The 24,959-nt window shown below is 51.9% G+C and overlaps 1 protein-coding gene and 3 non-coding genes across 4 annotated transcripts; 3 read left to right on the top strand and 1 right to left on the bottom strand.

Annotated features, from left to right (window-relative positions):
• The first annotated feature begins 8,056 nt into the window (after nt 1–8,056).
• Nucleotides 8,057–8,147, top strand: LOC126028841 (small nucleolar RNA SNORD88). Its single transcript, XR_007502539.1, has one exon. It is a non-coding gene; the product is annotated as a small nucleolar RNA SNORD88 (small nucleolar RNA).
• A 9,881-nt stretch (nt 8,148–18,028) lies between these two features.
• On the top strand, nt 18,029–18,120 carry LOC126028843 (small nucleolar RNA SNORD88). Its single transcript, XR_007502542.1, has one exon. It is a non-coding gene; the product is annotated as a small nucleolar RNA SNORD88 (small nucleolar RNA).
• A 145-nt stretch (nt 18,121–18,265) lies between these two features.
• LOC126028844 (small nucleolar RNA SNORD88) lies at nt 18,266–18,359 on the top strand. The gene has a single exon (XR_007502543.1). It is a non-coding gene; the product is annotated as a small nucleolar RNA SNORD88 (small nucleolar RNA).
• A 985-nt stretch (nt 18,360–19,344) lies between these two features.
• ACP4 (acid phosphatase 4) lies at nt 19,345–24,298 on the bottom strand. Its single transcript, XM_049787575.1, has 11 exons — nt 24,191–24,298; nt 24,000–24,104; nt 23,831–23,917; nt 22,470–22,616; nt 22,270–22,368; nt 21,425–21,520; nt 20,519–20,651; nt 20,366–20,448; nt 19,979–20,103; nt 19,545–19,717; nt 19,345–19,463 (listed from the first exon to the last, which is right to left on the bottom strand). Exons 1-11 carry the CDS (start codon nt 24,296–24,298, stop codon nt 19,345–19,347), a joined length of 1,275 nt encoding a protein of 424 aa, XP_049643532.1.
• Between the last annotated feature and the right edge of the window lie 661 nt (nt 24,299–24,959).

Genomic DNA, 24,959 nt, shown 5'->3' with positions numbered 1-24,959 from the left:
AAAGTGAAGCCTTCAGCCATCATGAGTGAGCAACTGGAGACTCAGAGTTCCTCCTCCCTACATCAGCAACAGGACACTGAGGAGACACAAGTGACCAGCCCAAGCCATCTATTCAAAACCCAAAACTTATCTCCCCTCAAAATCAACTATTCTGGCTTGAAAAGAAGGGGTTCCAAGAAGTAGGCCAGGTTCTGGGCTAGAATTCTGGGGGAAGGTGGGGAGGGCAGGAACCCAAGATCAGGAGCAGCTGCTTGAACAGTAGTAGTAGACCCAAGGGTGAAGTTAGGTGTGACCGGATTTGAGAATTGGGACAGTCATTGGGGCCCCTGGTTGGAGAACAATATCAGCTGAATCTGTTAGGGTCTGAGCAATAGCGCAGCAGTAGGGCATTTGCCTTGCACATGGACGACCCGGGACAGACCCAGGTTCAATCCCTGGCATCCCATATGGTTCCCCAAGCCTGCCAGGAGCAACTTCTGAGCGCAGAGCCAGGAGTAACCCCTGTGTGTCGCTGGGTGTGGCTCAAATTAAAAAAAAAAAAAAAAACAGTTGAACCTGTTGCTGAAACCCAGAGATGGACTTTGGGTATTGGAGAGGGGCTTAACATGAATATCTAGGAGCAAAGGGAACTTAGAAGTGAAATCTGCAGGAACATTTCCCAGAGTTAGAACCTAGGAAAGACGGGGGCATGAATCAAGGCTAGAATAGACAGGAATGAGGGGTGCTGGGAGGTGTGGGCTGGCCCACCCAATTGTGTGCCCCATCGCACCCCCCGGCAGGGCTGAAGGTCTTTCCACTGCATTTTTCCAATCCTGAATAGGCGGAGGCATTCCCAGCTCTCCACAAGCTGGAGGATGCTGCACGGGTCCAAGAAGGCCAGTCGTTGGTTGAACCTAGTGCTGTGTGTGAGCGCCATGGTGAGCACCAGCCTCACCTGCCTGGAACTGCCCTGGATTCACTTCCAGGTGCCACTGCATCGACCTCAGAACAATTTGGAACCTGCCACCATAGTCATCAGCACGGTCTTCTTCATGTCTTGCTCTGACACCACCTGCTTGCATGAGTACCAAAATAACAGTAAGGTCCCTCTTAGACTCCTTCCCAGCTCACAGTGCTCCCCCTTCCTGCTGCCCTAGGTTGGCCCTTCCTTCTTTGGGATAGTCCTCTCTGCCCCAGGTCTTCACAGCAGCCACAAGGCCAGGCTCTCAGCTACATGAGATCCAGAATTCAATTGAGCTCATTACCTCCCAGTGGGCTCTGAGGCTGCCCAATACATCACCACCCTCTCCTCAGGGAATCCAGTTCTCATCAAGATGTCTCCTCACCGTTCACTCCACTTTCTCAGTGCCCACAAACCCATCTCCGACACCCCAAAGGAGCATCCCAGAGGGTCCCCCAATCACTGCCCTGAGCACTGTCGGGTGTGATCGCCCCCCAAAAAAGGGAAGAAATTAAAAATAAGTATGTAGATCAAAGTGCATAGTACAGGGGGTAAAGAAAGGGGCTTGCCAAGCACACAGAGAGCCCCAAATAAGGCCTGTTCCTTCTCAAAACAGAGAAGCTGTCTGCTTCAACACCTCTACTCTGGGCCTGTGCAGTTTTCTTAAATGAGAAGGGTCCAGAGAGATGGTGGCATTCAGGCAGGATGTTTGACCTATCTTGCACTTTCCAAACCTGCCACCACATTGGGTCCCAGTGCAAGAAGTAGTGCCTAAACAAAAAGCCAGTAATAAGCCCTGAACATGGCCAGTGTGGGTCCCTTCTAAACCCCCAAAGCATGAGAATGAGGGCCGGACTGATAGCACAGTGGTAGGCGTTTGCCTTAAATGCAGCCAACCTGAAACGGACTCGAGTTCGATCCCCAGAATCCCATCTGGTCCCCCAACCCTGCCAGGAGCAAGTTTTGAGTGTAGAGCCAAGAGTAATCCCTGAGTGTTGCCAGGTGTGGCCCATAAACTAAAATAATTTTTTAGGAGACAGAGTGGTGGCTCAAGCAGTAGGGTGTTTGCCTTGCACACGCTAACCTAGGATGGACTGCAGTTTGATCCCCCAGCAACCCATCTGGTCCACCAAGCCAGGAGCAATTTCTGAGTGCATAGCCAGGGGTAACTCCTGAGCATCACCAGGTGTGGGCCAAAACCTGAAAATAATAATAACAACAATAATTTTTGGTGTCTGGGACACACCCAGCAGCACTCAGGGGTTCCTCCAGGCTCTACGCTCAGAAATCGCTCCTGACAGGCTCAGGGGATCCTATGGGATGCCAGGATTCGAACCACCGTCCTTCTGCATGCAAAGCAAACGCCCTGCCTCCATGCTGTCTCTCTGGCCCAATAATAATGTTTTTAAATGAGAGTGAAAATGTGCCAGGGACAGAACTTACAGCTATTCTCCCCATGCTTAGAGACAGAGTGCTCCTTCCTTGCACCCCATTCTCTTTCTCCTCCAGACTTACTGGACTTTGCCCTGTACTCCATCTCCCTGGCCTGCATCACCAGCGTCTGCCTCTGCATGTTATTCGTGAACATCCTCTTCTTCTCCCCCTCCAACCTGCCTGTGTTGGACTTCTCCGGTTTCATCATTAGCCTCCTGACAGGCAAGGCTCAGAGACCCCTTCCCTCGGGGCACCAAGGGGAGGAGGAGTTAAGCAGGGGCCCCAACTCTCCCCCCCCCCCCCGCCCCGCATGCCATCACCCTCCAAAGCCCTTCCCAATTCTCATCTTCAACCCCAAGCCTGGTCCTCTCTTCCTCCAGTTTCCAACCCATCCCGACATTTGAAAAGGAATGATGGGGCTGGATCCAATAGTACAGAGGTAGGGCAATTTGCCTTGCACGCGGCCAGCATCCCACGTGGTCCCCTGAGCCTGCCAGGAGCAATTTCTGGGCGCAGAGCCAGGAGGAACTCCTGAGCACAACCGGGTGTGACCCAAAAACAAACAACAAGCCTTGTACCTCAGCAGAACTGGGGAGTCTGTCTTCCTGCTGGGAAGCAAAGGGTTGGGCAGCTCAACAACTCTGAGCAGGGGTGGTGACCTGCCTGGCGTCCAGCCTCCTAACACCTGTGCTTATACAGCTATCGCCATGATAGCGAGCATTCTCTGCTACCTGCTCCAGGCACAAACATTCCTGCAGGAAGGCATGACCTACAGCCTGGGGGTGAGCTTCTACATGGCATGGACCACTGTCTTCATATTCCTGGTGATCGGTGCGTACTGTGGCTGAGTCTAGAAATGGGGTGCAATGGGCTATGGCTGGGTTTGAACTGGGGTGCCTTTGGGGACTGATGAGAAAGAATCTGGGATAATGAAGAGTCAAAGCCAGGGTAAAAGGTAACAGAACTGAGGTGGGACAGGAAGATGTAGGGAAGAGTTTGGGGGATCTGCACTGACAGAGCGGATGTGGGAATGGGCTTGGGTTGGTGATGGGGAAGGAAGTGTGCTTGGTTTCGAGGACCATTTAGGGTCTGAGGGTGTAAAGTGTGATAAAGAAAGAAAAGGAGGGGCCGGATAGATAGCATGGAGGTAAAGCGTTTGCCTTGCATCCAGAAGGACGGCGGTCCGAATCCTGGCATCCCATATGGTCCCCCGTGCCTGCCAGGGGAGATTTCTGAGTGCAGAGCCAGGAGTAACCCCTGAGCGCTACTGGGTGTGACCCAAAAAGAAAAAAGAAAAAAAGAAAGAAAAGGAGTTGGAGCGAAGTGCAGTTGGGTTGTAAGGCAGGCTAAGTTAAAGAAGGGAAGTTGGGTGGGAAAATGGGTTGGGATTTTTTTTTGGGGGGTGGGGAAGGTTGGACACTGCAACTTATCCTCTTTGCTCTCTTCCTTCTCCCACCCACCAGGTTTTATTTCCTACCTCAACTACATCAATGTCTGGTCCGTCCTGGCACTCCAGGCCGTCTGGTCTTAGGACCTGAGACTGATCCCACCTCAGGATGCTCAGACTCCCCACTATACAAACCCCACCCAGCCCCCAACCCCACCCAGATATCATCATCATCTAGTTCTTTCTCAGGCCCCTCCCAGTGTCTTCCCTAAACCCAGATGAATAATCTTTTATTCTAAAGGGACTTTAATACTAAGACATCCTTTGGCTCAAAAATCTCAGAATGGGGTGAGGGCTAGACTCTAAGTCCAAGCTCCTAGCTTTCAGGAGAGAGTGCCAACCATGTTAGCTGAAAAGCTGATTTCCCCAGAAGCCTTTGCAGCTTCATGGTTTGGGTTTGGGGTTTTTTTTTTTTTTTTTCAGCTTTAATAATATTCCTCCCCCTGAGGGTGTAACCTCCCGGATCCCCACAATTCATCTCTGGCCCTTACCAGTATGTCCAGTCACCCCCTCTTTCTGCTTTGTAATTCCTCAGTACAAACTGAACTTGTAGCATTGTTCAAGAGTCACAATGCAGGGTGAGCAACTGAACAATGTAGGGTGAGCTCCCCACAATCCAAAGGCTGTGTATAGCTTTCAACTCTCCCTGAGCTTTTAACGTCTAGTAGCCTGCCTTAGACTGGGCACCTTGTCAGTCTCAACATAAACTAACCCACCGACATCCACATCTTTTTATGTTATCTGTGCTAGATACCCACTGTCACAATCAAATCAGCTGGAGAAAATAATGTGTCATTAAAAGGATCATAAAGAGGGAGAGAAATGTCTTTAGAGAGCTGTTGTGTGTCTAGATACCATATGACTATGCTGTTTGTCTAGACAGAGTCGCCTCCCAGGACTGACATTAATGTTGTCTCCTATGGCACAAAACCCATCAATGTCACAAGTGCTAACAATGAACACCCCAAATGAGAAGTAATTTGAAAGAGAAGTGTCTACGTGTCATTCTGAGACCAATTCTGATGCCTGTTAGTGAAAATAATTTTGGGCCCAAGTAGGTGGACACAGTTTATGCCTGTGTTATTATTCCCTGGAAAACTATTTTTCTGTCCAGGCCCATCCTTTCCTTATTTTTTCTTTTCTTATCTTTCACCTGGACTCAATATAAGGTGCTAGGGATCAAATCCAGGTTGGCCAAGTACAAGACAAGCTTACCTTATCTGCTATACTATCATTCTGGCCACTACTTGTTTACAATGTAAGGCTCTCAGGGCTAGATAGTACAGCAATGGGTGGGAGGTTTGCTTTGCATGCAGATGACCCAGGTTTGATCCCAACCATCACATATAGTCCCCCAAAATGCAGCAGGAAGTAAGTCCTTAGCACTCCATGTTTGGGCACCTCCCCACAGAAAAGAAGTGTTACTATAGTAGTTTTCTGTGGTTGTTGTTTTGTTTTTCTCATCTCATATGAAAAAGTCTCCCATGCATTCTTTACAGCATGGGCCAAGCTGCCAGGGCCATATGCCAAGAACTGGTTCTCTATCCAGAACCAATTGAGGAACAAACCCTACAGAACTGACAAACAGTTCTGTGAGTAGAGCAAAGGCTTTGAAGAAAAAGAAAAGGAGAGATGAGGGGCCAGAATGATAGCACAGCAGGGAGGGCACTTGACTTGCTCAAAACCAACCTAAATTCAATCCCCAGCATCCCATAGGGTCTCCCAAGCCTACCAGGAATGATTCCTGAGCACATAACTCCTGAGCACTGCTGGGTGTAGCCCAAAACCAAAAAGAAAAAAAGAAAAGAAAAGTTGAGATGGAAGATCTGGGAAGGAAATGGAAGAGTAGTTCAAACCCCAGCCTCACTGGTCCAAACTGTGGGGTGGTAAAATAATTTACCAGGAGAGTGAGATGGCCTAGGCCAGAGTGTACATTCGTTAAATATGATAGTACAGCAGATAAGGAGCTTTTGCCTTGCTGACCTGGCTTTGATCCCTGGCATTGCATATAGTCCCCTCCCAAGCCCCACCAAGAGTGATCCCTGGGCACAGAGCCCTGAGCACTGTCAGTGTGGTCCAAATATGAGAAAATAAAAATGAGCACATGGGGCTGGAGAAATGCTACACAGAAAGCAAAGTTCTTGCTCTTTATGCAGGGGCAGAGCTAAAACCCAGGGTATCACACATGAGACCACTAAGTCCCATACCCAAGTATTTTTAGGTATTTAAGTATATTTTGGTATTTCTTAGAGGCCGGGGGGGGGGGCATGTCTGGCAAAAGATGGAACGATTTCGAACCCCAGGATCACATACAAACACACCCCAAAACCAGCAACCACCAGCTGGGGCCCTGGAGTCCCCAATCACTGCCCCCATCCCAAAGTCTGTTTATTCTGCTCAACTCCAAGCCTCCAGGTTCTCAGAACATCTTAAACCCAGGATAAATCGCAAATCTGACCTATCTCGCCCAGGAGACGAATTTTTGGTCCATTCTCTACCCCCAGGAGTCCAGGTACCCAATTCCAGTGGACCAAAACGCAGGAATTTTGACCTTCAACACCGCCCGTCCAGAAAGTCGGAAGTCACACCGCTGGTCCCGCCCCCGATCCCGGCAGTTCCGCCTTCCAGCTCCTTCGGAGGCCGCGCCTCGTACTGCGCAGACTCAGCGACGGTTTTCTCAAACCGGTTTCCTGTCCATCTCAGCCTTAGTCCCGCCTTTCCCCGTGCGCATGCGCCCTTCCTGAGGCTCCGCTCCCGCGACCGGAAAAGGCTTACTTGTCTGGTCTTGCTTACACTTAGGGTCCTTCCCAGCCACGGCCAGGACGGGCAAAGCTGTCCGCAGAATTGCCTGCTTTTTATAGAAGGAAAAATGCCTTTCTTAATCTTTCTTTCTTATTTATTTCCTCTATCCTTGGACAAACGTTATTTATCCATTTAAAATATTCGGTAGGATGCAAGGTTTATTTTTTTAAACACTGATAAACCGGTTTTTAGTACAGGCGAGTGAGTTGGACGCCCCGGAAAAAGCCCGGGCTGGAGGCGGGATGGGGTCCTAGAGAGCGGACACTATAAAAGGGGACACCTGCGCACGCGGCGGGAAGAAGCTGCGTTTGGTAAGTAGCCGTTAGTTTGCCGATGGCGGGATTGTCGGGTGCTGGGACGACCTCGTGGTCGCGTGATCTGGCCCGCGACCTGTGTTTCGGGGCTCGATTAATTGCTTTCGGGGTCACATCCGAACAGCGCTCTGCAGTCACTCCTGGCCTTGCACATGGAATGCCGGGAATCGAACCCGCGACTTGCTTCGTTGACTTTTGCAATTGCATCGGTGGAGCAAGCGGTAGGGCGTCTGCCTTGCACGCACTAACCTAGGACGGACGAGGGTTCGATCCCCGGCACCCCATATGGTCCCCCCCAAGCCAGGAGCAATTTCTGAGTGCAGAGCCAGGAGGAGGAACCCCTGAGCATCACCGGGTGTGGCCCAAAAAGCAAAAATAAAAAGGGGAAGCTCTGGATCTTGGGCCCAGGCTGGCTAGATTCTGTTGGGGAGGGTGCTGGCCTTGCACAGGGTTTGACCCCCGGCACCTTAGGGTTCCCCCCCCCCCTGAGCACAGCCAGGAGTTTTAAGGTCTGAGGGGTGTCTTGTTTGTTCCTTGCTAAGTACAGATCTCACACTCCCTGCCAGGCTGTCTCCAGCTATTCCCAAAAGGGATGTTGGGTTTCCCATAGGCAGCCTTATGGGATGGGAAACCTCCCCTCCCCTAATTCAGGGATCGATTTCATAGAAAGGCTGGAACTGGGGAAAAGTAGTTTAGTGGGTTGTTGTTTTTTTTCTGCCTCTGATAATCAGAAAGTACTCCTGGAAAGCTCAGGGGTGCTGGGGGTCAAACCCAGGTCTGCATTCGAGGTCAGTAGCACAGCCCTCCTCACTGTGCTATTCCCCCATGCACACCCCCATCATTTCCCTCAAACTGGCCAAAACTGGGCCCAGAGAGATTGCACAGCGGTGTTTGCCTTGCAAGCAGCCTATCCAGGACCTAAGGTGGTTGGTTCGAATCCCGGCGTCCCATATGGTTCCCCGTGCCTGCCAGGAGCTATTTCTGAGCAGACAGCCAGGAGTAACCCCTGAGCACCGCCGGGTGTGGCCCAAAAACTAAAAAAAAAAAAAAAAACTGGCCAAAACTGGAAGTTGATGTTTTAGGGGATGATCCCCTCAAAAGATTGTCTGCAAAGGGATCCAGCTCCTATGATGTCTAGCACTGGGCTCTGAGTATCCCTGAGGACACTGTGCCCCCCAGGACCTTTGACACCTGGGGGACTGAGGAGCTTCCATATAGTGCCCCCCCCCACCCCGCTCCCAGGCTGATTTTCCTGACCCTTACCAGGGCTTTCTCTCCCCCCCTTTTCCAGACACAGCTTCAGCTGAAGGAATGCATCATCTGGGTAAGGAGCACCCCCTTTTGTCTTCACAGGGAATGAATGAGGGTGGGTTTTCATAGGAGACTGAACATAGAGAGGGAGATCCTATGGTTCTGTGGATGGCTTGGAGGCTTCTGGGGATCAGGTGGCCCCGTTTATTCTTTCAAGGAAGTTGCATTGCCCAGGCTTGGGACACAGCCAGAGTCAGGAGACACCTAGGAGCCGGTTCTTTGTGTCCTGGGTGGTGGGATGCCCTTCAGGGTTATGTGATTGGGGCGTTGCAAGGAGGCAGGGCTTAAGAAATAATCAGGCATCAGAGAGAGGGACGGGCGAATCCGGTCCCCTGCAGTCTGCAAACAACTCAGAGCCACACCTGTTGGGAAGCTTGCCAGAGCAAAAGTCACTGACAGTCAAACAATTATAAGAGTTTTACTAAACTTTAGCAATGCCCTGTGACAATGGGCCCCATGGAAAAACCCTGACAAGAAGCACATTTGCCAAGAAAAACATGATTTGTGACATTCTTTTGTAGTTTACCAGTTCCTGTTACCGCAGTACAGGAACATCTTGCCCACTTATATCTTTTTTGCATGTTTGCTTAAGATAGCTAGTTTGTAGTTTGTGCCCTGTATAAGTTGCCTTTGATGGATGAATAAGCGGAGTTTCTTTCACTTGCACGCTCTCCAGGGAACCCCAGGGTTGGTCCTGTGGGTTGGGACATTTGGTTTTGGTTTTTGGGTCACATCTGGTGGTGCTAAGGAGTTACTCCTGGCTCTGCCCTCAAGTCGTTCCTGACGGGGGTGGGGTAGGGGACAGACCATCTGGTATGCCGGGATTCGAACCACCTCTGTTCGAATCAGCTGTACGCAAGGCCAATGCCCAACCACTGTGCTATCTCTCCAGCCCTGGGTCGGGACAGTTTTGGCTCCCAAGGCGAGGCCTGAGGCACAAGAGATCCTGTGATGAGCACCACGGAAAACAGTGGCCACTAATTGCAGGGAAGTCACCAAGACTTCGGATAAGGTAAGCAGTGAAATTGTGTTCAAGATCTACACTCCCTCAAATTAGGATATATCTCAGATTTCTTTTCCTCTTTTCTTTCTAGCCTTTAATTGTCATCTTTTTTTTTTAGCCCCGCCATAAGGGCCCCCAGACCTCATTTCTTCTCATTTGCAGTGTGATTTTGTGCCCCCCCCACCTTGCAGGGGTCCTCCACTTAAAAGCCAAAGGGCAGAGGCCAGTTGAAGACTCTCCTGTAAGAATAAGGGGGTCCCTAACAAGTCTCTCCAGATAAAGATTTGTCTTCCACAGAAGAAAAATCAGGCCAGAATAGGCACAATGGTGGTATAAGTGAGACATTGTCCCAAAAACTAACTTTTGGCAGACTGCTCTTACCCTTCTGTGTGTCTTCACCCTTTCTCTGTCTTCTTTAAATTTTTCTTCTATTTTTATTCTTACATTGTCTTTGAAAAATGGGCCAGGAACTTAGCATCCATGAGGAGTTCCTAAAAGGGATTCAGAAATCATTGAAAACCAGAGGTGTTACCGTAAAGAGGAAGGATTTAGTGTCTTTCTTTAATTACGTTCAGGAGATTTGTCCCTGGTTTCCTCAGGAAGGGAGAATTAATGAAAAGAGATGGGTGCGGGTCCGAGATGCCATCCAAGATCATTACAGATCATCTGGCCCTAAGAAAGTGCCCGTAATAGCACCGATTTTTTGGACCTTGATTAATTATGTGTTAAGCGTTAGGGTTTGGCATCCAGATGTTGAAGCTGCCGTTAAAGCTTGTGAAGAATATTTAAAGGCAGAGAGTAAGCGAGGGTCACTCAAGGGATCTAGAAAAGGGCCCCCCTCATGGTCCCCGCCAGAGGATGAGAGTGAATCAGAGACTGACTCTGAAGGAGAGGAGGCTCGTAAGGCTAAACCAGGGGCCCCTAAAAGGACCGAGCGGATCTTTGGTTTCCCCTCCTCTGTAACTCCCAAGGCCCCTCTTAAGGTACAGGTGAGGCCTCCAAGATCTCCTGCTGAGGAAGTGGAGCTTGAAACCCTGAAAGAATTAAAAGATGCAGTAACACAGTATGGCCCAGAAGACCCCTTTACCAGATATTTGTTAGAGAGGCTAGGAAATATGTGGCTGAGCCCTAGCGAATGGCATCAAGTTGCCCGGAACGTCCTGAAAATGGTCGATTACATGCTTTGGAAATCTGAATTTTACGAAAATTGCAAAGAGGCTGCTCAACGTAATGTTAAGACAGGAGGGCCGGGGCTGGAGAGATAGCATGGAGGTAAGGCGTTTGCCTTTCATGCAAGAGGTCATCGGTTCGAATCCCAGCGTCCCATATGGTCCCCCGTGCCTGCCAGGAGCAATTTTTGAGCATGGAGCCAGGAGTAACCCCTGAGCACTGCCGGGAGTGACCCAAAAAAACCACAAAAAAAAAAAAAACAAAAAAAAGACAGGAGGGCCCAGTGCGGACTGGTCTCTGGAAAAAATGGTGGGAGAGAGCCCTTACGCCTTCGATGTTAGCCAACTTGACTATCCCCCCGGACTTTGCTCACACATACGGTTGGCTGCCGTAAAGGCTTGGAAAATGCTCCCTCCAAAAGGTGTAGTCGCCACCTCCATCACGAAAGTCATACAGGACCCAGAGGAGCCATACGGTGATTTTATTAACCGCCTTCTGATAACGGCTGAACATTTATGTGGATCAGAGCAGGTAGACAATCCCTTACTTCTCCATTTAGCATTTGAGAATGCTAACCCTGTTTGCCAAGAGGCTCTTGGCCCACATCGGCGGAGAAAAACTCTGGCGGATTACATTCGGATGTGCTCAGGAATTGGCCCTTCATCTTATATGGCTCAGGCACTAAAGCAAGCAGAGCTTATGACGGCCAAGAAATGCTTTAATTGTAAGCAGGAAGGTCATTTTGCTAGAAATTGCTCAGTTCCTAAGTACAGGGAGAGAGCTGGCCCCTGGGACTATGCCCCATATGTCACCGAGGGAAGCACTGGGCATCTGCCTGTAGATCTAAAACATGCTCAAGGCAGCCCTCTGCCTCCTTTACCTGGTAATTTTAGGGGGGGCCAACCCCAGGCCCCTTATCCAGCATGGGAGTCCATGGAAGACTTCCCAAACCAGTCTCAACTTGTCGCATTGTTCTCCCTTTTCCAGGCCACCCTAAGATAGACCTCTTCCACCCCCTCAGCAATATTAACTGCTTCCCAAAGACCTCAGTTGGTGAGGTTAAGAGTCTGCTGCCACCGAAACATTTGGTATTATTGGAAGGGGCAGTGTGATAATAAAATAATAGGCTTGCAAATCTTGCCTGGCATCATTGATGCCTATTGTACTGGCCAAATTCAATTACTGGCAGTGACCACTTCCTAACTCCTTATGATAGAACCTCAGCAAAGGGTCACCCAGCTGTTTCTGCTGCCATTACAAACCACTCAATCCAGTGCTCTCAAGCCAGCGGGGAACTAACTGCTCTGGCTCTCAGTCCTCTCATTGCTGGAGTTGTCACCATATTTTCTGACACCTCATTCACTAGTAATGAATGTTATGTATCATGTATTGTCATCCATACTAAATATGCCTCGGCCCAGCTGGTTGAATTATATGCTATCTAGGTTTGTTGTTTTTGTTTTGTTTTGGTTGGTTGGTTGGTTTTGGGGGCACACCCATTGATGTTCAGGGGTTGCTTTGGGGGACGAATATGGGATGCCAGGGGATCAATCTGTGGTTCGTCCTAGGTTAGCTGTTTGCAAGGCCCTATTGCTGCACCACCACTCCGGCTCCATATCCTAGAAGTTTTTAATCAATTTTCTAATACTTCTTTTAATTTGTTAACCAATAGGGCCTATATTGTACCATTACTGGAGACTGTTAGTTACCTCTTTTTTTTTTTTTTTTTTGGCCCCCCCACCCCACCCCTGTTAGTTATCTTAAACCATTTCTAACACCACTAAATTGTTAAAGGAACTCCAAGAACTTACCAGAGCAAGAAAATTGCCCTTTTTATAGGCCTTTTAAGAAGGTGACAAAGCCACAAAAACCTTTGCCTTTGTTTCTCCTGAGGGTACGGATGTGGCTCTTCAAGCATATTCTCTGCATCATCTTAAAGCCAATACTCTCAGACTAATGTTTATAATCTCTAGGGAATTCGCAGGCAGTGCTCCACTTGTGTCTCTCAACTGCCTGTCCCCATTGGGGGTTAATCCCCTTGACTTGGTTCCAAATGAAATTTGGCAAATGGGTGTTGCCCATATTTCAGAATTTGGAAAACTGAAGTACCTACATGTAATGGTAGATACTTGTAGCAGATTTGTATGTGGAGCCCTACAAGTTCTACAACCCTGCAGAAGAAGCCTGTAAAAATGTTATTGCTGTGTCATATGTTGTTATGCTTCTCTGGGATGGGAATGCCCAAAATTATTAAAACAGATATACAGGAACAAGTTTCCCGTCCTTTTTTAAATCCCTTTCCACTACCCACAAGACTGGAATTCCCTATACCTATAAGGCTAGGGCATTGTAGAATATGCCCATAAACTCTTAAAAACATGGTTCAGACATTAAAAGCAGGGCAATTATATGCCATCAGAGGCTCGCCAAAAATGTGTTGGCGCATGCTTTATTTATTACCATTTTTTTACAGCTAGACCAGTCTGGACAATCAGCAGCTGACAGACTAAAGAAAATTATGCCCTGATATTATGGAGAGATCCATCAACTGCCTATGGCAGGGCCCAGTCTCAGTAATTACCTGGAGAAGAGCATCTGTGTGCAATTTTGATATGAGGAGCTGCATGTTGGCTCCCAGAAAGGTTGATACGGCAGACTAACCAACCGGTTTCCAGGGCTACAGTGAGCCTTGAGATCTCCCCTCTTGCTTCCTCCACAGATTCCAACAAAGAAAATGAGGAAGCTGCATTGCCATCTGAAAGTAATCCTGTGTCTGCTCACGACAAGGAGAGGAGAACCCCCTGCTGAAACCATCACAGGCTGAGTCTTCCCCACACACCACTCAATAGCACATCGGTGGTCACAAACCCTGAGACTGGGACCTCATTGATTTTGGCACAAAAAACAGGCCCCTCCACACCATTGTTCCCCTCCCAGAGCTTTAACCTTTGTGCATTAGCCAAAAATTCTTGGACTGCCTCGGATACCAACCCTGGTGAGTCCTATTCTTTTGTGCCTTTAGAGATTCCTATATATTTGTCCGGGAGGAAAAAGAATGTCCAAGTGTGGAGGCCCAGAGGCATACTCTTGTGCCTCCTGGGGTTGTGAAACCTCTTACCGGCTCAGGGTGTGAAGCTGGTGAGCCAGAGGATTTGATTACAATCACCAAAACATGCAACTCATAAATTACAGATTGCTTCACTGACTCAGGGAAAAAAAGGCCCTTGGCTGGGAGGTTTGAAAAAGCTGGGGGCTGCGTTCATATCACCCTGCTAAAAGTCATGCGCCACCGCTCCAGCCCCCCGATTTATTTTTTTTTAACTTTACTGTATTGTCTTTTCTCTCTTATCTTGTTTTCCCTTTCTATTTTTTGGGGGGCTTGGGCCACACCCAGTGACACGCAAGGATCACTCCTTGCTATGTGCTCAGAAATCGCTCCTCACTTAGGGGACCATATGGGACGCCGGGAGATCGAACCACAGTCCGTCCTAGGCTAGTGCGTGCAAGACAGGTGCCTTATGCCTAGCACCACCACTCCAGCCCCCCTTACTCTCCTACTCTACATCTTAACTAATTATCTTTTCTTAATTCAAGTATCTCTTTTTTTTTTTTTTTTTGGTTTTTGGGCCACACCTGGCGGTGCTCAGGGGTTACTCCTGGCTGTCTGCTCAGAAATAGCTCCTGGCAGGCACGGGGGACCATATGGGACACCGGGATTCGAACCAACCACCTTTGGTCCTGGATCGGCTGCTTGCAAGGCAAACGCCGCTGTGCTATCTCTCCGGGCCCAATTCAAGTATCTCTTAAGAGCTCAGACCCATCCTATGAGGCTCAGGCCTCCAACAACAATTTAAGAATAGATCATTAGGGGCCGGAAAGATAGCATGGAGGTAAGGCATTTGCCTTTCATGCAGAAGGATGGTGGTTCAAATCCCAGCATCCCATATGGTCCCCTGTGCCTGCCATGGGTGATATCTGAGCCTAGAGCCAGGAGTAACCTCTGAGCGTTGCTGGGTGTGACCCAAAAAAACCAAAGGGAAAAAAAAGAACAGATCACTAATGTCTGTCTTTATGTGGTCATGGGTTTGTAGACAGTGGACTTCTGATTGCCAAACTTAAAATGTAAATTATCTATGCCTAAAGTGTTTATAGCTCCTCTTACCTTCTCCCTCTTTCCCCTCTTCAGAAATCCTTCTATACCTTCATCCCCCAATCCTGATCCAATATTTCTCCTTATTTAACTTCCTTTACTCTCAGGTCTTAACTTACTAGGTACCAAGATACCGACCTCCTTCCCCCATAACACCACCCAACTCCCAAAGCGAAAGGACACCCTCTCAGTCCCCCATTTTGTGCCCCAACAAGAAACTGCAACCAACACTCCTGCTGAGCCATGCTTTGTGGCCCTTCCCCCCTCTCCAGTGTGGACTGTTGCATGCTACTGGATTCAGCTCCAGCAGAACCCCCAGCTCAAGGACACTACCTGATCCCTTACTGCTGCAAATCATTTCTCAAACCCAACAAGGCCAGGGTGTCCTAGATTTCACCCCCCACAAGAATATTTCAAAATACTTAATGGGGAAGCCTATATTTATGTTATATGTTTAATGCCGATATAATAATATCTTAGTCTGTTTATTCCCAAATATAAGGTAGCCTCTTACATAACTTCTTTGGTTTTTGAGCCACACCTGGCGACGCTCAGGGGTTACTCCTGGCTTGGGGGACCATATGGGACACCGGGGGATCGAACCGCGGTCCGTCCTAGGTTAGCGCTGGCAAGGCAGACACCTTACCTCTAGCGCCACAGCCCGGCCCCACATAACTTTTTTCTTTAATTTATTTTTATTTTTATTTCTTTCATCTATTTTATATCTTTTCTTCCCCCTCCCCCCCTTAACTTCACCTGTTTTGGTTCTGCTTGGTATTAAAGCCTACAAGAAAAAACCTGGGATAAAAGCTCAGGTCAAAACCAGGGCACAGAGATTGTGTAGCCCATCATTCTTACCCCCAAATGCACCAGCAATATGATAATGGCACCATTTCCTTTTGCATAGGCACTCTAAAAAAGGGGAAATCTTATGCACAGTAACAGGCTCTTATCTACTGATAAGAACCCATACATTTTATGTGCAGGGTTGCCTCCCACCCTGAGCATGTGTCATGGACCCAACTTAGACTCCATGTGATTGGACAGCAACCGTCCAACCCTGAACCCCAGATTCCATCTGAGAACCAACACAGTTCCCAGCAAGAGCACCAGGAACCAAACTCCTCCCTGGGAAATTTCTAATGTCATTCTGACACCAACTTGCACCAGTTTTGATATGACATCCTGAGACAACGAAGAAACTGCAACAACTTGATCTAAGAGAGTTTTGCCCTGCCTCATCACCTAACAGTATGATTGAAATCAGAAGACTTGTCATCCTTTTCTCTGCAAAAACCAAGATGGCTAACTACAGAAGATGGACTTTGACAAATATGACAGGCAGAAACTATCCTGGGAACAAAGATCCTAGCCTAGGCCTCAGCCTAGGATTTGTACAGAAACCAAGAGCTCTCATTCCAGAGGTCTGACTTTGACAACTGTGACTGAACACAACTTCTGGAACCATAATGAAAGACTATCCTAGGCTTTGTCCTAGGATCTGAGCAAAAACCAAGGCCACTAATTACAGAAGACTGATTATGGGGCCGGGCCTTGCAAGTAGCCGATCCAAGACCTAAGGTGTTTGGTTCGAATCCCGGAGTCCCATATGGTCCCCCATGCCTGCCAGGAGCTATTTCTGAGCAGACAGCCAGGAGTAACCCCTGAGCACCACTGGGTGTGGCCCAAAAACCAAAAAAAAAAAAAATGATTACAACAGTGATGGAACAGAACTTCTTTTTTTTTTTTTTTTTTTTTTTTTTTGTTTGTTTTTTTTTGGTTTTTGGGCCACACCCGGTGGTGCTCAGGGGTTACTTCTGGCTGTCTGCTCAGAAATAGCTCCTGGCAGGCACGGGGGACCATATGGGACACCGGGGTTCGAACCAACCACCTTTGGTCCTGGATCAGCTGCTTGCAAGGCAAACACCGCTGTGCTATCTCTCCGGGCCCGGAACAGAACTTCTAACTACAGAGGCCTGATACTATCATCCACAACTAAGTGGAAAGTTTCCTGGCACCATCAAAAAGACCTTGGAGTATGAAAATGACTGTGTATGAAGCCTGTAGTTGTTCCCATGGCAGTATGCTACAAGGGCAGAGAACCCCTGTATCTCTTAAGCTAAGGGGATTCCCTTTCAAATTTCCCCAATACTTACTGTGCCTATGCAAAAAAAAAAAAAAGGCAGCACAAAACCTTGCCATATCAGCCCTCTTTCCTTCAAGTCTTTAATATTTTGGATTTTATTTTCTTTCATTCTCATGTTATTATATGATAGTGATTGTTTTTAGTAGCTGGATGCTGTTTTTTGTAGATGCTTTTGGTTTTTTGTTTTCTTTTTTCCCTTTTTTTTTTTTTTTTTTTGGTTTTCTCTTTTTGGGGGATGGTTGGTTTTTTGTTTTCTGTTTTTTGTTTTTTTGTTTTTTTTTTTGGTTTCTGGGTCACACCTGGAGCACTCGGGTTACTCCTGGCTCTATACTCAGAAATCGCTGTTGGCAGGCTCAGGGGGCCATTATGGGATGCTGGGATTCAAACCACCGACCTTCTGCACACAAATTGTCTAGACGCCTTACCTCCATGGTATCTCTCCGGCTCCTTTTCCCTTTCTTTTAAATCGATATTCATAACCTCTAAGTCCTCCCAATCTACAGCAGGCTATACACAGAGGAGCAGTTACACTAGCAGTTCTGGGGAAGATATGAAGATGAGGAAGATATGGGATTTGTGCTGGGAACAAGGGTGGAGAGAGGACAACACTGGTGGTGGGAATGGCCCTGATTTATTGTCACTATGTGCCTTAAAGATTACTGTGAAGAATTTGTTGTTCACTTTGTTTCACAAAAATTATTTTAAAAAATTTCTTTACTGAACTTGAGCTATGTCCTGTGACAATGTGCGCCCTGGAAAAACTATCAAGAAAAACATGACTTGTGACATTCTTTTGTAGTTTACCAGTTCCTGTTATCGCAGTCACAGGAACATCTTGCCCACTTATATTGCTTAAGATAGCTAGTTTGTAGTTTGTGCCTTTGCCTGATGAATAAATGGAGCTTCTCCCACTTGTACTTTGTTTCTTTTTCTTTCACTCGTGCACTTCCTCCCAAGATCCCCAGAGTTGTATGCTCTGTGGGTCTGGACACCCCTGGCCAGAGTCAAGGCAGTGGCTGCAGGCACAGCTCCCCACCTGCCCCCTCTAGTCCTTCCCTTGTCCTCAGACACCAGGATCCCAGCCATGGAGCCAAAGGAGGCTAGAGCTGCCTGGTTGGCAGAGATCCTGCCCACCCATTGGAGAAGGTCTGTGGGGGTCCAGTCAGTGAGCTGCTTGGGACATTTGAGGCGCACTCCTACCTGGAGCAGAAACCAGAGGGACACAGAAGCCCCTGAAGGTGAAAATCAGTAAGCTGGGTGGGATAAAGGGGCTAGGTGCTGATCCCTCCCCTGCCTGCACCTCCAAGCCCTGGGTCCCCATGATGTCCAGCACTGGGCTCCGACCACCCCCTGAGGACACAGTGCCCCCCAGGACCTTTGACACCTGGGGGTCTGAGGGTCCCAGGTAGGGAGGGATTTGTGTTTGCTTTGAGACCACCCTACTGACCCCCACTTCCTTTGGCAGGTGGTGTCCTGGCTCGGACAACTGGAGCATGTCGGTAAGAATAAAGTGCACCCCCTTCTAGACTTGGGGGTACAGTGCCTGTGGGGCCCCTGTGATGTTCAGCACTGGGCTCTGATCTCCTTTGAGGACAAGGTGCTCTCCGGGACCTTTGACTAAAACCGGGGATCTGAGGGGTCCTGCTCCTTCTGCTCAGAGAGGGGCGTGGTGGAGCACTACCCTCCCTGATGCTTCTTTGTGTCCTCTGCACACCCTCCAGGCTTTCCTGCCATCACCCACCCAGACTGGAGGCAGCGTCTCTTCCCTTGCACCAGCTACTGGTAACCAGCCAGGCGTTTCCAGCAGAGCCCAGGTATGGAGCTGCTCATGATCACTGAGGGATTCTGTCTTCACCCACCTCCGGACCCCACAGGTCAGCTCCAGGCACTGCTCGCAGCCGTGGAGCTGTGGTTCCAGCCCTGGGGCACTGCAAGGGGAGTACCTAGCTTGGGTGGGAGCTGGACCTGTTGGGCTGGCCATGCCTAAGGACACGCCCTTTGCACCCTCAGCTCCAGGGTTCCTGCATGCCCTGGCTCTACCTACCCCTGGTTGGCCAGTATCCTACTGGTTTGTAATACTAGCCCTGAGCCCCAATAACATTGGCTGTGGACAATGCTGCTGTTTGTGTGGTTTTTCTCCTGATGTATGTGTGTGCGCGCCTTTGCTGTTGGGGGTCATGGGGCCCTACATATACATACATATCCACGGTTGAAGGGTGCACAACTGCCTTTGCTCACTGAGTTACCCTCAGGGTAGGTGTTGGGGAGTCTCTGGGCACAACTGCACAGGGAGTGGCACCCCCCCATGATATCCCCTGGCTATCATGTCCACCTCAGGTGTGCCCCACGGTGGGGTGGGGTGGGCAAGGAGGGAGAAGGGATTGAAATGATTATCAGGCAAGCTCACAGCATGGCAGGGCCTGGCACCAGGAGCCAGTGTAGAAGGTGAGCCCCGAAGTCTCATCCTTGATACCCACAGACTGGAGACCACGGGGCGCTGAGACAGGGCTGTGCATATGTACGTGAAGAGGAACAGGCACTGTGCCCACAGTCCCCCCGTTCCCCTGGCAACACAGGAAATCTCAAACAGCCACGTTGGTCAGGCATGTTGTAGGGCCAGCAGCTGCTCACACGGGGCCCCCCCAGGCCCGCAGGCACCCGGGTCTGTAGACCAGCAACCCTAGCCCCGCACTCAGTAGGGCCAGTGCGACCACTGCCCCAGCCAGCAGGGACACCACGGTGGTGGCTGCAGGGAGAACAGGGGTGGTGAGTATAGGGCTGCCCCCCGCCCGGCTCCCAGTCCCACGCCGAGGCCTGTCACCTGCGCGGGGCTCGGGCTGCTGGGGACCATGGCAGGGGATGCCCTGAGCCGGCGGGCGGGCGGGGGCAGTCAGCTGGTGGAACCGGCCCAGTGGACAGGGCCCTGGGCACCCTGGCAGGCTGAGGGACCGGGGCAGGCGTGTCGAGTCGTTGCGGTAGAATAGGGAGACGGTGACATTCCTGGGGGCAAAGAGCGGTTCTCAGCAGTGCCCTAAGCACCCACCCCTCCCGTTCTCACTGCTGGGCCCTGCATCCCTTCTGAGGCTTGTTTGGGTTTGGGGGCCACATCCAGTGAGGCTCAGGACTCACTCCTGATGATGCTTGAGGGGCCCTATGGGATGCTAGAGTGTGGCCACATGCACAGCAAGCGCCCTCCCCACTGCTCTGTCACTCCACTTCCTCCCCAAGAGTTCTGCCCCACCAGAGCCGCCACCTCCTCACCCAACATCTTCATCGGGGTCCTCGAGGCGCCTCCGGAACTCAAAGCCAAGACAGGCGGCGTATGGCGGTGTGTGTCCATCATAGAGCCCCAGGGCGCCCTGGAGTGCCAGCAGGGTACTGTCATGCTGTAGGTGAGGACAGGATTGAGGCAGAGCCTCTCAGGGTGATCCTATTAATCCCAGAGCTCTGGCAACACACCCACCTCTGGGGGCCCTCGCAGACCCCCCCCCCTCCATGAACCCATCTGAACCAGGCTGCAGAATGTGGGCAGCCTCCCTGCCCTTCCAAAAATATCAAATCTACCCCATTATGCCACCCTCCTAGACTAAACCTCTAGCGATCGGGGCTGTGGGTTTGAAGCTCTCATCTCCCAACCTAGAGACTCACGGCTGAGTACATGACCATCTTGAGAGGCAAGCCCAGGCGTTGGGTCCGCGAAAAATTGCTGAGGATGGCATCCAGCAGGATCCCTGAGGGGCGAGAGCCAGGCTGCAACCCTCAGCAAGGCACCAAGGGCCTCTCTCCCCGTCGCACACTCACCCCCTGACAGCTGGGCTTTCTCTGCAGCCTTAGGGGGGCCAACATGGGCCTTGATGTCCAAAGCTGAGATCTGGGCTAGGGTCCGCATGACATCCAAAGAGGCCCAGGGCGGGAGGGAAAGGCCATGGGCTTGCTGGGGAGATGGAGGAAGGACAAGGAGAGGGTCAGGCTGACTGCCACACACACACACACACACACACACACACACACACACTCTTCCTAGGCTAGGGATGGATAGGGAATTAATGGTGCGAGCAGTGTGTTCATTAGAAGTTCTGACCCTGGGGCCGGAGAGATAGCACGGTGGAAGTGTATTTGCCCTGCAAGTGGCCAACCCAGGACCCAACGACCTTAGTTCGAATCCCGGCATCCCATATAGGACTGCCAGGGGCGATTTCTGAGTGTCGCCAGGTGTGACCCAAAAACCAAAACAGAAAGAAGAAACAGTTCTGACCCTGGGGTCTGGGCAGCCATCCAATCAGACAGGATAATCAGTCCCTGGAAGGGAGCCCGGCATGGACAAAGAGTGGCAGCATGTTCAGGCCCCAGCTAGACCAGGGGGTCTCCCCAACAGACACTGTGGAGGGTGACTTGCAAATCAATGCATCTTCAGGAGCCCGAGAGAGAACATGGAGGTAGGGTATATGCCTTGCATGCAGAAAGACAGTGGTTCGAATCCCAGCATCCCATATGGTCTCCCCGAGCCTGCCAGGAGCGATTTCTGAGTGTAGAGCCAGGAGGAACCCCTGAGCGATGCCGGGTGTGACCCAAAAACCAAAAATAAAATAAAATAAAATAAATGCATCTGGACAAACAATTCCAGCAAGTGTGAGTGTGGCGTTCGGTTTTGGGAAACGGAGGCACCAGCCTTCACGTGGCCCCTTCCGTCTCGAAGCGGGGTCCCACCTGGCAAATCAGGGTGTCCAGGACCTTCCAGGCCTTGCGGAGGGGCTCCCCGACCAGGTGCAGCCCCGTGAAGTTCTCCAGGCGAGTCAGAAAGTCCTGGGCGCAGGGGCGGGGCGTAAGCCTCATGCCACGCCCCACTCCTTTCCACCAATCCTCGCGTCCCAACACTTAGGAGGCCACGCCCCTCGTGCCTAGGCCACGCCCTGCTCGTTCTCCGCCTCACACCCTTCCCGGACCCCTATCTCACAGGCCACGCCCCTACCATTTATAATAAGCCCCGCCTCACACCAGGCCCCGCCCCATTTGGCCCAGCTCCGCCCTGCTCCGTTTCTCCACTCCCTGGGACCTCCCCATAGGTCCTGCCTCGGTCAGGTCCCGCCCCCTTCCTCCAAGGCCCCGCCCCTTTCGTCAACTCCCAAACGCGTTTCTTAAGCCCCGCCTCCTGTAAGCCCCCTTCGGATCTGGCCCCGCCCCTTTCAGCCAACTCCCAAACACCTTCCTATCAGCCCCGCCTCCCTTATGTCCCCGCCCCTTTCACAGGCCCCGCCCCACTCCGTTCCTCTAGCCCCTGGTTTCTCCCCATAGGTCCCTGCCAGTCAGGTCCCGCCCCTCTGCCCAAGGCCCCGCCCCGTTCCGCCAACTCCCCAACGCCTTCCACCAAACCCCTCCTCCCGTGAGTCCCCGCCCTTTCGGCCCAGGCCCCGCCCCTTCACCAAGGCCCCGCCCCTTTCCGTCAACTTCTCAGCTCCTCCCGCCTCCCTGAGGCCCCGCCTCCTCTCGCTAGACCCGCCCCTTCCTCCAAGGCCCCGCCCCTCCCGTCAGGCCCCGCCCCGCGCCCGGCTCACAGTCCAGCCATCCAAGGCCGTTTGGTAGTCGCTGGCGTCGGTGGCCTCCCGCAGCAGCTCCCGGTACCGGGGGCAGTTACGCGTGGGGAACCGCAGCAGCTGCGGGGGGCGGGGGGCGAGCGGCTCAGGACGGGCGGCGGAGTGCCGGGGGGCCCCGGGATCGCCCCACCGGGCCCCGCCGTCACCCACCCTCGCCCGACCTTGTCCTCCGACGCCGGCACCGTGTGCACCGGGATGGGCCTCCAGGCGGACTCGGGGCGCCCCGGGCCCGACTCGGGGAACAGCCCCGCCAGGTTGGCCTGGGCGCTCTCCAGCGTCCGGTCGAAGTCGGTGCTGCGGACGTACACCTGGGGGGACAGGGGCCGGCGAGGTGGGGCCGAGAGGGGACAGGCCAGGTGCCAGGGCAGAGGGGACCAGGCAGTAGGACAGAGAGGGGACAGAGGTTTCGGGTCAGGTGGAGTTAGAGGGAACGGGCCAGGTGGGATCAGAGGGGACCAGGCAGGTAGGACAGAGGGGACAGATCAGGTGGGGTCAGAGGATACCAGGCAGGTAGGACAGAGAGGGACAGGCCAAGTGCCTACAAAGAAGGAATACACAGGGGCCGGAGAGATAGCTTGGAGGTAAGGCGTTTGCCTTTCATGCAGGAGGTCATCGGTTCAAATCCCAGCATCCCATATGATCCCCAGGTGGGAGGGACAGAGAGGGGACAGGCCGGGTAGGGACAGAGGCTCTGGACAGTCCAGGTGAGGTCAGAGGGGACAGGCCAGTTGGGACAAAAGGGACAGGCCAGGTCAGACACAGAGGGGACAGGCTAGGTGGGGGCATAGGGGACCGGGCAGGTGGGATCTGACCAGGTGGGACAGAAAGAAGACAGGCCGGGTGGAGTCAGAGGGGTCAGGCCAGGTGGAACAGCCGCCCACTTTCGGGCTGATTCCAGGCGGCAAAAGGGAATCTTGGGTGGGGGACTGAGGGTCGGCCTTCCTTGTCTGAGTTGAAACCAGAGGTCAGTCTCAGAGGTCAGGAGTGGGGGACATCTGGATTAAGGAGGCGCTTAGGTCCCTGAGCATCCATGGGAATGGGGATTCGGGCGGGCTGGCCTCCTCAGGAGCTGCTGGGGGAACCTGAGGATAGGCCGGAGGTGAAGAGGCTTCTAGGAATGGAGGCTAGAGCTCTGAGGGGCAGAGGGCAGAGGGCAGAGGACAGATGGGCAAACTGAGTTGAAGGAATGGATCAAGTTTGAGGGGAAGAGGAAGCGAGCCAGGGGTGAAGGGCCAAGGTTGGGAGATAGGAAGGTGGCCTGGGGTCCCGGATTCTTTATTGTTGGTTTTGTTCTGTTTGAGGGTCACACCCGGCAGTGGTCAGGGATCCCTCCTGGTGGGGTTTGGGGGGACCTATGATATACTGAGGATCGAACCCGGGTCAGCCACCTGCAAGGCAAAAGTCCTTCCCGCTGTACTATCTCTCTGGCCCCACGGCTGGATACTTTGAGCCCTGCACGCAAGGCCCTAAGTTCCATCCCTGGTGCCAGGAACCTGCTGGATCAGTTCTGGGGTCCACATACCTCCTCCCGCCGGAACTCGGGTGCCAAAAAGTTCTGGTAGCGCCTCCGCAGAAAGCGCCCCAGTGCCAGCTGCTGTCTCACCCCCTCCTGGGGATGGGGGCCGGGAAAGAGGGGTCAGATTCTGCATTGTGCCCCCCACTTCTCACCCCTCTCCCAGACTCTCTCTCACCCGGGTCAGCTGGCCCAGGCCCCGGGGCCACAGTCTGGACTCATCGTTCTTGTGGGGGTCGGTGGGATATGAGGCCAGAGGGGCACGGTCTCCATGGCGGAAAACCTGAGGATACATATAGGGGGACCGGTCAGTGCAGGTGCTTGCAGGGAAAGGGCTGCAGGTGTAGGGATGAGGACAGGGCACCTCACCAAGGCCACGAACACCAGGGGTCCCTCCGGCAGGGCTGGGGGCGGCAGCAGCAGCAGCGGCAGCAGAAACAGGAACGGCGTGGCAGGGGGTCCCCAGAACCCTGACATGGCCTTGGCCTCCCAGACAGACGCTGGCTCAGCCCGGCTCTGCGGCCTCCCGGATCCTCAGCCGCCGCCACACCCTCAGAGCAGGTCCAGGCTCGCCAAACCCCCAATCCTAGAGCCCAGGCCGCCTCCCTGGATGGGGCACCTGCCCCCCCCAGGGGCTCCTGGCAGACTGGGGTTCACCCCCTCTTTCATCTCCACAAAGCAGCTGCAGGAGGGGATAGATCTAATTACTACCTTCCCTCACTGTGTGCCTGGGGAAACTGAGGCACAGAAGGGAGCTCAAGGCATACAGCCAGGGAACGATATGATAACTGGGACTTGCTGGACCGACTGAGGTGGTGTTCTTAGCTGGGGAGGGGTGCCCCTCTCTGCTTTCAACCTCACTGTCTTTTATTTATTTATTTACTTATTTATTTATTTATTTACTTATTTTTGGTTTTTTGGGTCACACCCGGCGTTGCTCAGGGGTTACTCCTGTGTGTCTGCTCAGAAATAGCTCCTGGCAGGCACGGGGGACCATATGGGACACCGGGATTCGAACTAACCACCTTTGGTCCTGGATCGGCTGCTTGCAAGGCAAACGCCGCTGTGCTATCTCTCTGGGCCCTATTTATTTATTTTGGGGAACACACCCGGGATGCTTGGGGGTTCTGCACTCAGA

Source organism: Suncus etruscus, chromosome 14 (assembly GCF_024139225.1).
Source record: "Suncus etruscus isolate mSunEtr1 chromosome 14, mSunEtr1.pri.cur, whole genome shotgun sequence".
Taxonomy (NCBI): domain Eukaryota; kingdom Metazoa; phylum Chordata; class Mammalia; order Eulipotyphla; family Soricidae; genus Suncus; species Suncus etruscus.
This window is presented reverse-complemented; position numbering and strand designations above follow the sequence as displayed.

Bases quoted from the DNA above. Each gene is read 5' to 3' on its own strand.
- ACP4 (XM_049787575.1), bottom strand. From the start codon at position 24,298: ATGTCAGGGTTCTGGGGACCCCCTGCCACGCCGTTCCTGTTTCTGCTG. The intron at 23,918-23,999 runs GTGAGAGAGAGT...CCCCATCCCCAG, and splicing joins GCCTGGGCCAGCTGACCCGG to GAGGGGGTGAGACAGCAGCT. The intron at 20,652-21,424 runs GTGGGACCCCGC...CCATCTCCCCAG, and splicing joins TGGACACCCTGATTTGCCAG to CAAGCCCATGGCCTTTCCCT.